This window comes from Lepisosteus platostomus, chromosome 23, assembly GCF_059453375.1.
Source record: "Lepisosteus platostomus isolate fLepPlt1 chromosome 23, fLepPlt1.hap1, whole genome shotgun sequence".
In the NCBI taxonomy this organism is placed as follows: Eukaryota; Metazoa; Chordata; class Actinopteri; order Semionotiformes; family Lepisosteidae; genus Lepisosteus; species Lepisosteus platostomus.
Genome location: NC_142633.1, coordinates 11,546,107 through 11,562,281, shown reverse-complemented (window position 1 = coordinate 11,562,281; position 16,175 = coordinate 11,546,107). Strand labels below are relative to the sequence as shown.

The following is a 16,175-nucleotide window of genomic DNA, read 5'->3' as shown; positions in this document are numbered from 1 at the left end:
TGATGTCTTAATTCTGAAACCGCTTCACATAACCTTCAGTACCTTGTGCGATTTCATAGATCTCTGTCTTGTTTCCTGTGTCACAGAGGTCTTGACAAGTTCTCATCTTGGGATTACCAGTGTTTGTTTGCTCTGATCTGTACTATACACTTCGCTCAGTGCTGCTATTCAGCTAGACAAGGCACTTAGCTTTGGCGAAGTAGAGGTAAACCACACCTTTCTTAGAAACCAATTTGTTATTTGCCAATTACAGATGCTATCTGTTACTCTCTCCTGTGTTCTTTAAGCGAATAAATCAATGTGACTTTGTAAGTTTGCTGTCTGATCCGGTTTCATGGTGGTTAATATTTAATGGCAGTAACTGAAGTGGAGGTGGTAGCAATGTGCGATTCCGAAAGTGCTGCAGAGAGGTTTGGTGTTTGTGCTGCAGTTTCCGTTATATGAATGACTAGTGTCATCATGTCAAGAGAAAATCTTTAGTTTGTTGAATAGATATTTCAAAGAAGAGTAAATACAAAGCAAAAGGGTAAAACTGTCAGAACTGAACTGTACAGTGCATGTTCATATAGACATATTATAAGCATGTAAGCCTTATAACTGTAGGCATCCTGTATACCATAAAAGATTTGAATCTAATTCAAATACTTAGATTACTTCTTACCTTCATTTTGTTTTTAACGTTTTGCTTTGAATTGGGGAAAAATGCTGCAGGGTGGAGGAGAACTCTGTCTTTGCGGCCCATGAGAATGTGATCCACAGTTTCCAGCTGTTCCCAGGTTGGCTGTCCCTGCCGTAACGAGAAAACTACTCGGCCAACTGGCAGAGTACGAACCAAGCACAGGAAGGAGACAGAATTCTGCTTAGGCCTTGTGCTATAAAAAGCTAAATTACAGGGGTTTCTGTGACCTCCTTTTTGCAGGCTTGAAAACTCTGGGAACTACTGGTTTTTACCAAACGCCTTAATTGAAGGAATTTTTTAAAATCGGTTCCTTATTTGCTGAAAGACAGACTTTAAGGTGCAAGAAAAACTGTTTAGTTGGTATGTAGTCTACCTGAAATTCCTAGATCCTGAGAACTTCCTTGTGCTTTTACAATGTGGGCAGATAGATTTTCATTGATGGGAGATGGATTCCATGTGTGCTACTCACAGATCTGCAGTGCCTAAGTTGATTTCTTCAATGCAGGTTGGCTGAGAGGGGACACCAATAATTGGTACAGTGACCCTTCTGTAAATAGATTTTTCATTCATCTTTGTACAATGGGATGCTTGACATCCATCACAATGTGAATTAAGCCTAGATTAGCACTGAAGCCCCTAACACACATTAAAAACTTTTGGTATTTTATTATTTCGAAGGATGAACGGGTTGTTGTTCAAAAAGGTCTGTGCCTTGTTTTACAGAGTATCAGTATTTGACTTCAATGAAACTCCAATTTGGGTGGCATGGTAGTGGGGTGATTAGCATTGCTGGAGTCCTGGGTTTAATTCTAGACCTGGGCTGCTGTCTCATGGAGTGTGTATGTTCTCCCCGTGTTCTCATAGGTTTCCTCTGGTGCTCCAGTTACCTCCCACACTCCAAAGACAAACTGGTAGGTTAATTGGCTTCTGGGAAAATTGTCCCTAGGTGTGCGTCTGTGCGCCTGCGCGCCTGTGCTGTGATAGACTGGAGTCCCATCCAGGGAATCTCCTGCCTTGTACTTGCCGGGGTAGGCTTTGACTCTAACATGACCCTGAACTGAAAGAAGCGAGTAGAAATTGGACAGATGCTTGGAAATTCAAATTTACATTGGACTGCCATGTAAATCAAACAGTACTGATTTCACATTTCTCCTTTAAAAATGCTGTCAAAGACATTGAAGACATTTTTCTTAGTATTAGAACTATTAAATATATTCTGAAAAGATTGACAGTTTTGTTGTCAGTTAAATTGAAATTTAAATTGAAATGAATTGAAATAGAAATTATAAACTCATCTGGATTTACCTAACCCAAGAGACCTGTGAATAACCTTCACTTACATTGCAGAGAAAAGGTTTGTGAACTTGAAATTACAGAAAGTCCAATTTCTTATTATGATACCTTGTTTAATTTTAACTGGTATTTTTTTTAATAGAACCAAAACGGTTTATATTTTCCAATTCAATGATTGACTTAAGAATTTTGATACGCTGCTTCTTAAAGAATCCTGTGAAATGTGCTTTAGTGCTTCATTCACAGTGTAAAAAAGTGCCTACTGTTTTCACTTATGAACTCTCTAAAGCTTAAATTCTAGTGTCCCTGAGTCCTTGTTTTGTTGCTGATCTTGAACAAGTTGACATATTCCTTGGTCAGTGCCCTTCAGGAATTTGAATCAAGCCCCTCTGTAATCTTCTCTGTTCCAGGCTAAAAAGATTCAGTTCCTTTAATCTGTCTGAGTGTGCCATTCCATTCAGGCCAGGCATGAGTCCAGTTTATCTCCTTTGTACTGCCTCTAGAGCAGCGATACCTTCTGGTACTGTGGAGACCGAAACTGTATATATATTATAGTATTACAAATGAGTCTGACTAAGGCTTTGCATGATTTTCACTTTCTCTTGAGCCTTTGTTTGGAAACCTGTGCTAGTATCATTAAGCGTGTGCTGGAGCCAGACAGCCTGTGCTTGTGTCAGTAAATTCTGAAAACTCATACATACAAAACAGTATACAGTATCTCTGAGATTATTTTTTCTTTAAAAAGTCTTTAAAGTGACCACTCTTATAAAGTATTTGCTAGTGCTTGTTTTCTGCATTTATACTTAACAAGGTTTGCTGTTTCTTTAATGAGCTGATTTTACAACTGATAGACAAACGCAAATGAAATGCGTGACTGAAAGAGTGATTAAATTTGGAAGGCGGTGGTTGAAGCCATTGTGTTTTCTTTTCCCTCTGATAATTGTGAAGTTAATGGGCTGGGATACAGCATTACCATCTGCTGACTGGAATGGTATGATTTTTTGTACAGGGTTTTTTTAAGTGTCCTGTAATATAATGAGCCTATGAGCAGAATATTAGAGGTTTGTCAGAGAGATGCACTATACCAAAGTGACAGGAACTATGTGTGTTGTAAAGTGAACTAGCTCTGGCTAACAAGACCCTGTAGTGTTATTGAGTACATTCTGCTATCAGGGCGCAAGCACGGCTCCCTGAGACAGACTCCAGCCTTCAAGGTAACACTGCAGAACATACAACTTTATCTCACAGTCATTGGCAGAATGCACTCTGCTTGTTGTTTCTGCAAAATCCTGTTCCCTGATGACAAGCCATTAACTGCCAAGTGTCTTACTGATCGTGCCTGAGATGCTAACACGTTTGGTTTGTCATCATGAAGTTCATTGAATCTTTGTCCTGCAAACAATTCGAATTATAATGCAGTTCTTACTTGCTCCATTGTTGTCTGAATATTGAGATTTGTTTATCATTATTCATGCTGATGAATACATGGATGGTGTACTGCATATCAGTTTGTCACTCCAGATGCTACTGTAAGATTTATGGAGTCATCAAGTGACAATACAGAAAAGTGTTCATCTCATTAAACACAAAACGTTGACCTTTAAAAACAAAGTTTTTATTAAAGGTTTTACAGCAGTATATATGGACAGTAAATTGGATGAACGATTTGGAACAGACACGTCTGGTGTACTGTTCTCCGAACTAGTGGAACAGGAGAGTAGGGTGAAACTGGATCTTCCCAAGGGAAGCAGTGTCTGGCTCCAGCGGAAGATTGCCATTTCCAGGTGGCTTTCTGCTTTATGAATATTGGCAGTCTCAGTTCCTAACTCCTCAGACTTGTCATAGTAGCATAGTAGCGGTAGCATGACCTGAAAGCAAAAAGTGGGTATCTTCCCTGATCCTTCCCTAAACTGGGGACAAGTATAGTTCGCACTGCATACAAAGGTATGGAACAGTCTCACTCCCCAAGACCTGATCAATTTTGCATGTGGACAGAATTTTAGTGGAGATAATACTTGTCCCGAGTCCAACTGCAAATATCTGTTTCTTCCCAGTCTCAAACCTAGGATAGCAACCTTTGATTCTATTTTGACGTTAAATGAAAAACTGTACAATGCAAGAAATAAGGTTGCGTTGTAACGATTTTTAAAAGCAAATCTACATGAAGTTTCAATATAGATAGTATAGCCTAATTGTACTGTAAATTGTTTTATGACTGTGAAAGTTAATATCCTGTTTGCTGACAGCCTCATACACAAGTTCACATAGCCTTGTGATCTTTTGTGACTGCTTTTTAAATTATTTTTTGTTGAATGCTTCTTACTTGCTGCAGGATTCTTAAATAATCTTCCAAGCCTCGAAGGAGAGAGAAATGGCTGCTTTAATGCTTAGCCTCTGAATTGGGGATTAATCAGAGCTCAGTAAGTCATGAATCATGTCCAGTGTAATCTCCTCAAGGGCTCACTTGTGCAGTTTTCTCTGCTCTGCTTTTCCAAGTGTGACCAGAGGAAACCATACACACTAGCTGTGCGCGTGTGTGTGCTCACTTATTTCCATCTTTTTGGAGCGAAGTTTTTGTGGAAAAGTTCACACAATATGGGGATATCTGCACATTGACCAAACTGTCCATCCTTTATACAGTACGGGGTCGTGGGGCAGCTGGAGCCTATCCCTGCAAGCAAAGAGCACAAGGCAGGGTACATCCCGGAGGGGGTGCCAGTCCATCTCAGGGCACACACAGATACCAACACAAACACGCACACACTCACAATAGGGTCAGTTTTCCCAGTATGTCTTTGGACTGTGGGAGGAAACCTCCAAGAACATGTGGGGACATACAAACTCTCTGCAGATAGCACCCCCGGGCCCCAGAGCTGCAAGGCAGCAGTGCTAACCACTGTGCCATCGTGCTGCCTGTGACCAAACCAATGTAAACCCATAGGTATCTTCAGGCTAGGTGGGCCAAATGGCTTCCTTTCATGTGTAGCCTTTCTCATCTTGTTATTAAACTGAAAGTGGCAGATCGAATTGCTTTGGGTCTGTTTTTACCCAAGGTGGAGTTTCATTTCAGTGAGAATGAAACAGTAAATAAAACAGAATGCCAGTGAATCGGAAGGCCCCACAAGTTTTAGATGTCACACATAGAAATATGTGCATTTGCTTATGTACATGAGTGTCAGTGTGTGACTGTGTGTGTGTAGGAAAGTACTTGTGGTTTTCTGCATCACATGCAATTGTGTAAGTGTATGTCAAGAGTGTATGTTTATACAATATGTAGTAGTGTAGGGAGAAGCATGGTTACAGCCCGTTTTTGAACATAAGGAATAGGCAAGTGAAAGAGTGTGCTTATACTGTACGTGCAAGAAGAGATTACTTGGCACTAATGAATAATTCAGAATATACGTGGCTATCTAGAAATATGTCTAATGCATGCCAGATATTGTTTGATTCTTGCATATTGCTATACACGATCAGTCCACATACTGCTGTGTACACTGTACAGCCTGAACTTTGGAAGTCATGACTTGAACTGTGCAGTGACCACGGTGGCTCGTTGCTATATGTAACACAGCGCCAAAGCAGGAAGTAATAGATCTGAAAGTAAAACCGCCTGTCGCGCCATCTGACCTTTTCATCTTTCGCTGTTCAGAGCCAGTCACCAGAGACTGAAAAGTATGAGTTCAGGCACAACCAGCCATGTTTGTGTGGCTCACACCTCCTGAGCAGGTGTGAGACGATTGTCTGGCCCGAGCATGGTTTTCTTGATCTGCATAGCTCTGCAGCATCCACTGATCAGTAGTTGAAAGAGGGATTGGATTAGAGTGGTACAAATTTCTAGCGGTAATTGAATGCTAATTTACCTTTTCTAGTAATATTTCATTTTCATTACTTTTGTCTTTTTTCTGACTTTCAGGGGTGCCATAGTATAGTTTTACTGTACAGAAAAAGGTGGAGAGAAGCTCTGAATGGCTTTGCTTATAGTATTTAAATTCACATTCTTTCTACTCTCTTTTTTGCTTTTGTCCTTCTCTGTCCATGTTTTAGTTTGGTGCCAAAATGATGGTTGAGTGAAATAAGAAAATAAGAGGTTCTGCTTTTTCTGTGGCTGGCCAGTGTCTTTCTGAAAGACTGCATACTGTTGCAGACCTTTGAAAACCAAGCTCTGTTTTAGTTGGAGTGTAAAGAGTATTTTTCCACTTCCTAGACAGCAGCTTTCAGCGGCTAACTCGGGTACAAACCGTGGGACACGTTCTTCTGTTACCATCTCCTTTGCGTTGAAACCGTGACGCCTAGTGAGGGACACAAAATAGCAGCTCAGCTTTCCTCCTGGTGCAGCCTGACATCAATACGCTTGGATTTCCAGGTCCTTCTTCTCTTGTTCATGACCTGGTGGATTATTATACGTGGAGGATTTCTGACAAATGTGTCCTCAAAACAGGAGTTTAGTGAAAGATATTTACTTTCTCATCTTTTACTTGCAAATGGCATTTTGTAAAGTTGCCAAATTAATTTTGTCTTTGTGTGTGACCTCAGTGAGGCAGCGCAGTGTAGTGGGTAAGTCTTTAGGGTTATGGGTTCAAGTCTCCACTGCAGATTTGCTATTGTAGCTTGACTGAGCTTGAGTGAGGTGCTTTGCTCTGATTGCTCCAGTCCATCCAGATGTACGAATGAAGACCAGCATTTGCTGGGGTTAGGCTCTGTAATGGACTGGTATCCCATCTGGGGGATGGCTTTTGCTTTCTGTTCTCTTAACACAAAGGAAAACCAGAATAAAGATCTTGTGCTCAAATCATAACTATCTACAAATATATTGTCATAAAATCTAAGCAATCTTTCTAGCAGTGACAGACTGGGTGCCACATTTTTACTTCCAATAGAGGGGACTCTTGTTCTTGCACAATTGATGTAATTTTACTAATGGACATTGTTGAGAAACTGTTTGAGGTTATAAGTGATGTGACATGCTTTATAAATACTGCATGGGGCTGTAGAACTGGTGCAGGGTAGAAGAAATTGAATATGTTAAGACCCTTATAAGACCCAATATCCTTGTCCAAGGGTCTAGTTAGGTACAGTGATTGTTTCAGTGTTCAGAGCTTTGCTTATGCCAGTAAATCCTGTGCAGCAGTCATTAGCATGAATCTAGGACATTGAAAATCGGTGAGTCAAGGTGTGCAAGTGACAGGCAGCAATACAGAATTCTGCAACACCTGGAGGACCCAGATAGGCTTGCTCCATCCTCCTCGCTATATCACTGCAGACCATTTGTCAGTGTTTGCCTTAAGTATGTAGCAAAGTTGCCAATTGAAATTTTCAGTTGGCTGTGCGGACCTGGCACTGCAGCAGCAGGTATGCGGCTGATAAACAGCTCCCACCTTGAAAGAAGCAATGAACAAAATTTTGAGGCTTCGTTTATTTTTTCATCGACATTTTATAACACTGCAAAGGCTGTATTGTATTTCTCATCTTCTGCAAAGTGACCTCCACCCCCCACAGTGCTACTTCTCCGACAGGAAAATTCCACTCAACTTAATTCCTGGAGCATAACTGCACGCACGCACACACACACACACAGACCCATTCTTCAGGCATACCTAGACAGAAGACATAAGAACATATGAAAGGCTACAAATGAGAGGAAGCCATTTGGCCCACCTGGCCTGATTATTAGCAACGTATTGATCCCAAGGATCTGATCAAGCTATTTGTCGTAGGAAGAGGGCTTGTATAGCTTGGAATTCTGTTTTATTTCTGTAAAGCAGAAACCCCCTTTTCTCTGGTAAATTCATTTAAAGAACTAGTGAAAATTGTAAGTATATCTTTGAGGGTCTGACCAGTAGGGCATTATTGAAATTTTACTTTTTTATTGGAAAACATAAATACCACTGGTGTAAAGCACTGCATATTCTTGATGAAATCTACTCTTTCTTACACCCCCGGCATGTTGAGGTTTGCGTTTAGCAGTTCTGTAAGTGACGCATTGAGTGCTTGTTATGCTTAGAACTTCTTAAAACTTAGAATACCTACTCTCAAGGTAGATCCCCTGCAGTTTATTGGGGAATATGTAGGCTACAGTATTGATGCATTGTGGTACCTCAGAGAATACTGTAAAAATGAGCACCTGCTGCCACCTGCTGACAATATGTTTTCAAGAACAATGCAGCATGGAGCCTCGTTCCTGTGGCTGCTGAAGTTACCATGCGCTTGCTAAGTGTCAGATTGGAATCCCAAAACCAAATATATAGTCCAACAACTTTTCATTGAACTGAAACAAGTCTTCAAAATTAAAGTCAGTACTTTATAAACAAATAGTACTGATCTAAAAAACAACATGTGGCTCAGGTCATATCATCAGTTTTTGCCTTTTATAATATTAAATATCCAAAGTTGAAAAGTAATGTTTTGAATAAATCTTATTAACATTTTTGTTAAAGTCTTGTCATCTATAGATCTGTATATACACATTTCACTGCTGATGTCATGTTGATAAGCCCTGGTAAAGATGAAAGTGCCCTGTCTGTGACTTCCTGCTCTGACTTTATTTACGAATAGCAGATCTATAACTCTCTTTAGATGGGTCTGATCTCTAGCACAGTGAACTATTCAGATTTGAAGTTCAAAGTTTATTTGCCATTAGTACATTGGAATTCTTAATTGCACTTGTTCAACCTGTGTACAGATAGGCAAAGACAACAATAAATAAAACCACAAGTTAACAGTGTAAAAGCCACCCATTGTAAAATACAATTTATAGCATACAAAAACAATATACAATATATAATACTGCCATTCTCATTCCTAATACAATCTAATATGGTGTTAAAGAGGTGTACATTGATGCTTAAACTAATGGTTTAAAAGTTGGACAGTGTTGTAATTGTTAGTTACATGCGAAGAAAGTTTTGAGTTCCAGGACCATGTTTTCATTCACAGCGTGTCTGTTGGTGTTCCTGCAGCTGCGTGTGTTGCAGTTTGGCTGCAGACGGTGAACATATGCACGGATCAGTGTGTGTTTGTCTGGGTGCTGGAGATTCTGTTTATCCATGTATGTGGTTGTGTATTCAGCATTGCTGGTGAACAGTGTTTGTGTCAGTATGTTTGATTAGAGGACATCAACGCATGTTAGATGTTTGTCTGGGGATAAAATGTTGTACCACCATTGAAGTTCTTACTGTACAGTAAACTGGGGTAATGTTGACAGATATTTACTGTAATAAAGAATACTGATGATACTAATAAGAACATCTGTAACATGAATGTTAATTAACAAATGCTAATAATCAGTTAGTTACCCTACATCTCATTGAAGATGACTTTACAGCAGTGAGCTTTTGCACACTGGCAGTCACAGTGAAAATGGTCTTGACCTCAACCTCTGCTCTCTTGTGTCTCGTCTTGGATCTATTTGCAGGGCTGTGCAGAATTCAATTCAGTAGCTTAACTGGCAACTGGAAACTGCGTCTTTGAAAGAGATTTCTCTTATCTTACAGCAGGAACTGGTGGAATTTTGATCAATTTGGGAAAAATGTCACTAAAATACTGGAATGTCATGTACTGAATATTCAGGAGAGAATGTAGAATTAGAACATAACTCTTGGCTGAAATTTGTATCCCTCTTTTCCAGTGCATGATTGTGGTAACACTCCACGCAGTCTAGAGGACTGTAAAACCAATATCGCATTTTTTTTCCTGCAGAGAGCTGGGAGGTTACATGGTTACATATTGTTGAGCTCAAGCAGTTTATGAATTTTGGGGTCATGTAACATTGTTTTATTTGGAATTTTTCTAAGCTGACTGAATAGTCTTTGTGTAGTGAAGGATGGCCATTGTGGTCCAATAGAGAGATGGCGCCATCTAGTTTTTGTCCTTCCCAGACCACCCCATCACAAAAAAAAACGTATCCTGTAGGAATATGGCCTCATGGAGTAAAGATCACGGAGGACATTCCACAGCACAAATACATGATGCTTCAAGTAGTGTTGCAAAATACCTAAAAAATCCATTTCTTTCCTGAATTTTTGCCTGATTTCTGGCAGATTTAGCAAGTCCAGATATAGATATAGCTATGAGTGCGAGAGTTCATATATTTTAATTGAATGAATTAGTGACTGAATTGCAGAAAGGACAGTTGTTGCAGTATTATTTTGTTCACTTTGGGGGTTCTTTGGGGGTTATGAGTTATTGTATAAACCAGCGCTGGGCATTGGATGTTTCAGGTGTTTCAGGTGTCTTAAATTTCTAACAAATATGTTTTTCTTATCTAAATGCCTGTAGCTTGGAAAAATGTAAAAGGGTCCTTGTACTGTGTCCCTTATTTCCCTGCTATAAATATATACTGTATGTGCAGGAATATGAACTCCATTAATTCTTAAAAGCAGCCTTAGACAGACGCCATGACAAGGGTGTCACGTATTCTATCTGTGCTCGTCTGTAATTATTTCTTTTGTGCTACGCCTTTGTGTCTTGTTTTGTGCTCTACATAGGAATGATGTCACTAGCTCAGTGGTTCTTATCAGATTATTTCACTACACTCATTTTGTATACTAAATCAGCTTCTTTTCTTTTCAAACATATATTTGGAGTCAATCTTCTTTTGTAATTCCAGCTGTACATGCAAATTATCTTTCAATAATTAATTGAGGATACGTGCTGTGTTTAAATGCACCATGCAAGGGCAAAGCGAGACTCAAAGTCAAGAGAGGACAGTTTTCTTTCAAGCTATGGCTGCAGAGAAGAAGACTACTGGATAGAGGTGGCTGTTTCTTTTTCTTGTGTTTGGACTGGATATTTTCATGGATATTTTGCTCTTGCAAAGGTCCACAGCTCAACTGCATTCAGCTTCTATCACTGCGCTGCAAGCTTGGGACACAGCTGTTGATAAAGCATGACGTCATGTTTCATTTTTCTTGTAGAACTATATTTCAACCCCATTCTTTCATTTACCTTTGTTGTTTGACTAGTTAACATAATGTACTGTACATTGTGTATCTCTGGATAATGTGTATGTGGTCTGTTTTGTTCTCTAATTGCATCTGTGCTTTCCTCCTCTGTGGGTTTGGCATTTAAAAAAATAAGAAAAAGACTTGCTAAAAAAACAAATACCTCCAAAACCTTCAGTCGGCTTTTCCTCTTTTCCTTCTTTTTGCATATGCCTGCACCTCAGCTGTGTCCTGGGAGTGGTTCAGTGTGTTATGAGATGATTTATTGAAATTATTTTCTTATGCTTTCCATACGTTGTCGTAGAAATCAGTGATGCAGAACAACTGCAGGGAAGCAGACTGCATTGCTGCTGCAGAGAATGTGATAGCAGGGTTCTTAATACACCAGGGCTTCCTGTCGGTCACGTCATAATGTAGATCTGACAACTGATACCTTGCTGGCTAGAAGGCAACTCAAACTCTGAGAAAGGGCTTGAGTGCTCTCACCTCCTCATTGGCATTGATCCTTCTATAGAAATGTAACACTTCACTAAGATCACCAGAGGCACAGCGTGCTGTTTGTTCAGGAAATACAGTGCCTTGCGAAAGTATTCGGCCCCCTTGAACTTTTCAACCTTTTGCCACATTTCAGGCTTCAAACATAAAGATATACATTTTTTATTTTATGTGAAGAATCACCAACAAGTGGGACACAATTGTGAAGTGGAACGAAATCTATTGGATTTTTGAAACTTTTTTAACTAATAAAAAAATGAAAAGTGGGGCGTGCAAAATTATTCGGCCCCCTTGCGTTAATACTTTGTAGAGCCACCTTTTGCTGCGATTACAGCTGCAAGTCGCTTGGGGTATGTCTCTATCAGTTTTGCACATCGAGAGACTGAAATTCTTGCCCATTCTTCCTTGCAAAACAGCTCGAGCTCATTGAGGTTGGATGGAGAGCGTTTGTGAACAGCAGTTTTCAGCTCTTTCCACAGATTCTCGATTGGATTCAGGTCTGGACTTTGACTTGGCCATTCAAACACCTGGATACGTTTATTTGTGAACCATTCCTTTGTAGATTTTGCTGTATGTTTGGGATCATTGTCTTGTTGGAAGATAAATCTCCGTCCCAGTTTCAGGTCTTTTGCAGACTCCAACAGGTTTTCATCCAGAATGGTCCTGTATTTGGCTGCATCCATCTTCCCCTCAATTTTAACCATCTTCCCTGTCCCTGCTGAAGAAAAGCAGGCCCAAACCATGATGCTGCCACCACCATGTTTGACAGTGGGGATGGTGTGTTGAGGGTGATGAGCTGTGTTGCTTTTACGCCAAACATATCATTTTGCATTGTGGCCAAAAAGTTCGATTTTGGTTTCATCTGACCAGAGCACCTTCTTCCACATGTTTGGGGTGTCTCCCAGGTGGCTTGTGGCAAACTTTAGACGAGACTTTTTATGGATATCTTTGAGAAATGGCTTTCTTCTTGCCACTCTTCCATAAAGGCCAGATTTGTGCAGTGTAAGACTGATTGTTGTCCTATGGACAGACTCTCCCACCTCAGCTGTAGTTCTCTGCAGTTCATCCAGAGTGATCATGGGCCTCTTGGCTGCATCTCTGATCAGTCTTCTCCTTGTCTGAGCTGAAAGTTTAGAGGGACGGCCAGGTCTTGGTAGATTTGCAGTGGTCTGATACTCCTTCCATTTCAAGATGATCGCTTGCACAGTGCTCCTTGGGATGTTTGAAGCTTGGGAAATCTTTTTGTATCCAAATCCGGCTTTAAACTTCTCCACAACAGTATTACGGACCTGCCTGGTGTGTTCCTTGGTCTTCATGATGCTCTCTGCGCTTTCAACAGAACCTTGAGACTATCACAGAGCAGGTGCATTTATACAGAGACTTGATTACACACAGGTGGATTCTATTTATCACCATCAGTCATTTAGGACAACATTGGATCATTCAGAGATCCTCGCTGAACTTCTGGAGTGAGTTTGCTGCACTGAAAGTAAAGGGGCCGAATAATTTTGCACGCCCCACTTTTCATTTTTTTATTAGTTAAAAAAGTTTCAAAAATCCAATAGATTTCGTTCCACTTCACAATTGTGTCCCACTTGTTGGTGATTCTTCACATAAAATAAAAAAATTATATCTTTATGTTTGAAGCCTGAAATGTGGCAAAAGGTTGAAAAGTTCAAGGGGGCCGAATACTTTCGCAAGGCACTGTATACCCTGAAATCTCCAGGAATTCATTCCGAAAAGCACAATTACAATACATACACCACTTTTAGAACAGACTTTGAATTAATCATAACAAGACACTAATAGTCGATAGGCATTAACAGTATGGTTTTAAAACACTGTAGAATTGCACCATCTATTGGTAAATGCAACAAATAACAAAAATTGTTCTATTTTCTGTCAATTGAAGTGCTTTTCATCTTTGATGCTTCATAACGGTATAGTTAAAAGTCTGAACATCTAGATGTGTCTTTTTTAGTTACTTAATACCACATGAAAGGTCAAACAAATATTTATACACTTATGTGTGTGTAGTACATGATTAATATATACAGAGTCTATGTGTTACTTTATTTTATTGTATATCTTTTTCACTGTAGTTAATTCAATGTGCTTTCTAGTGAAGTAATATCTTAGGCTATTATCTAAGGCTGTAGGCTTTTAAGTGGCATATAGGCTGTTTTACTCCATTAATTTCCATTTACAAGTCAAAGAGTGATAAAAGCTTCACTGCTAGAGCAGTTTCCTGGTTGCTGCTGTACTGAGCAGTGTGCTGGTACAGACTGCAGGTACACTGAAGGCTCTACCTGCTGCAGGAGAACACTAACTGTACAAGCAATGTTGCTGATTAGACAGACGCAAAGAACAGGCTTGTTCTCCAAGTACATTATTTATGTTTCTTCTCCATTAGTTAAGACAGAGTAATGGAAGTTAGTGGGAGAGGATAAGGACAACCACGTTGAACAGAATGAAGAATCATGGGTTATGGGTGGAACAAAAGAGATCACTAACCTGGAGATGAGGAATTTATTTTATAAACGTAGGGGAATATCCTGTAAACCCAATTACATATCAGATGGGATTTCCTGGAAGGTGCATGATGGAGGAAGTGTGTAATTCAAATAATTTCTTTGACATCTGATTTCCTACCTCCTACCTAACCTCTTCTTAAGAATGTTGTGTTTTAAACCTTTATCAGTTTCATCCAAAAGTAAGAAGAAAAAAAAAGAAGTTATGGTGCAGGAATGCTTCTTTGCTTTTTGAGAGTACCTGTTGCCTTGCTACTTTAATAAATCTACTGCTATTGCTAAAAAATCAAAAACAAGATTTATAAATGATCGATAGTAACAAATCAGTTTCTCGATTCATTTATGTCTCCTTGCCTTTTTTGTTGTGTTTTTTTTCTGATTAGGAATTGAGACTGTCTGAACTCTATATGGTGAGGAATACTATAGGGGAATACTATATGAAGGGGAGGTCACGAGACAGATGGCAGTAGGTGGGGAAAAAATGACCGTTGTCCTTTAACCCCGACAGAGGCCCTGCAAGGTGAGAGAGAGACCCGACTGCAGGCTGTCCATACCACAACTGCTGCAGCTCCATGTATCCCGAATCAACCACTGACTCGCCCGCTCGCCTCTCACTACGACAGACTGGCTCCCCAGGCATGATCTACAGGTCAGTGTTTTCCCATGGTCTGTGTTCACACTCATGCACATGCTGTCTGCCTACTGCCACCTGCCAACAAGAGGACAGGAGCGTCCAACAAACGTGTTTCCTTTGAGTTTGTTCTTCAGGACATTTCTGCCACTCTGTGTATAGGGGTCTTCAGCGTTTAGCAGCTGGAGGACATCTTTAAAAAATAATTCTAGATAAGGACCCACATATTTGCTTTGAGAATCTAATTGAAATATGCAATTACATTATTGTTTATAAGATTATAATGTTTATGGTAATAGTAACATTTTAATTGAATAAAAAAAAAACTATCATAACTCTTTTATAAGCACTACACATCATGATATGACAACATGCCTAATCCTTTCCATCATTTAATCCTTTGCTCATCGCAGTTCATAACGAAACAGTTTGAGCTGAAATCTAAGGACTCCAGCTAGAGAGAAGTTAGGTGGAAATGATGCAGCTCAGTAACAGTAATAAGGTTTTTGTGCACGTTGTTTTCACATTGTGCAGCTTTTATGAAGGAGTTAAGGGTGTGAGATGAGTGTTTCAGTAAAGCATTTCCAGCATTTGAAGCCACATTTCAGGTCAAAAGATATACTATAAATGTTGCTTAATCTGCTGTGTAAGAGTATAGAATTTACACACTGAAATGGAGATCCTTTTTTTTATTGGGCCCCCAGAGAACCACCCAATCATTAAACTGCTGCACACTTCATGATTCCTATTCCCAGAGCGTATTACACAAGTGTGTTCTGTATTGCCTGGAATAAAATTAGAGATATTTCTGATTTCAAAGTGTGCATGGAAAATATTCTTAAAACTTCTTAAAACATGTATTTTAAGAAATTGTCCTGTCAGTTTTTTTCTAACTGCACCCTTTTCATGTGGGATCAGTGCCTGAGGGTATCCCTTGGTTTCGCAAAATCAGAAAGTTGGTGTCTTTGTTCTCAGAGTGACGAAAAGGGCAGAAAGAGTTATATTTTACGATACTTTTCCAGTCCTGGTTGCACTAGGCAGTTTGTTTTCGATGAAGACCGACAGGGACTTACAATACACAGCAGTGTTCCTGGCTATAAAACTGAGACCACTGAAGACAGGGCTCTGAATCACGTCCCTGTGGTTTGGTGCCTGTAGTTTGGTCATATCGAGAGAGGAGGACTCTCACTGACTGTCGTTCTTCCTCCTGTATGTGAGGGTTGTAATGTTGAGGACAGGATAAGGTTTGAAACTTCCAAATGATGGAGAGATCAAAGGGAATTTGAAAACTGGGAATGAATCCAGATCTGTAGGATGCATGCTTAGGTTTGACCTCTGCAGTAAGGTAGGTGATAGCCCCTGTCGGACATTTGTTTCTGCTCTTCAGAGGCAATATTAAGAGATGTTCACCAGTGGCTTCTTCTCTGGCACACTCCCAAAGTCCTGTCAAGTACTCAAGATAATAAAAAAAAATGCTGTATTTCACTTGGTCCAGTCGAAACCTCTTGTTAAAAATTCTTTGTGTCTTTGACCTCTTTAAATAAATGCTTTATTTTAAATAGAGAATGTTTCAGTAATTATAAAGGTATAATATAAAAGCAAACCCA

The 16,175-nt window shown here is 39.8% G+C and overlaps 1 protein-coding gene across 4 annotated transcripts in view; it reads left to right on the top strand.

The window, feature by feature from the left end:
• kcnab2a (potassium voltage-gated channel subfamily A regulatory beta subunit 2a) overlaps positions 1 to 16,175 on the top strand; it is a 141,069-nt gene that overhangs the window by 37,555 nt on the left and 87,339 nt on the right. For 3 of the 4 annotated variants that reach the window (XM_088617487.1, XM_088617489.1, XM_088617488.1), the window contains exon 2: positions 14,446 to 14,586. In XM_088617487.1, the coding sequence (XP_088473613.1) occupies positions 14,510 to 14,586 (77 nt within the window). In that variant the 5' untranslated portion in view covers positions 14,446 to 14,509. Of the gene's footprint in view, positions 1 to 14,445; positions 14,587 to 16,175 lie in introns of those variants that run through there. The other variant, XM_088617484.1, reaches the window with a different exon arrangement.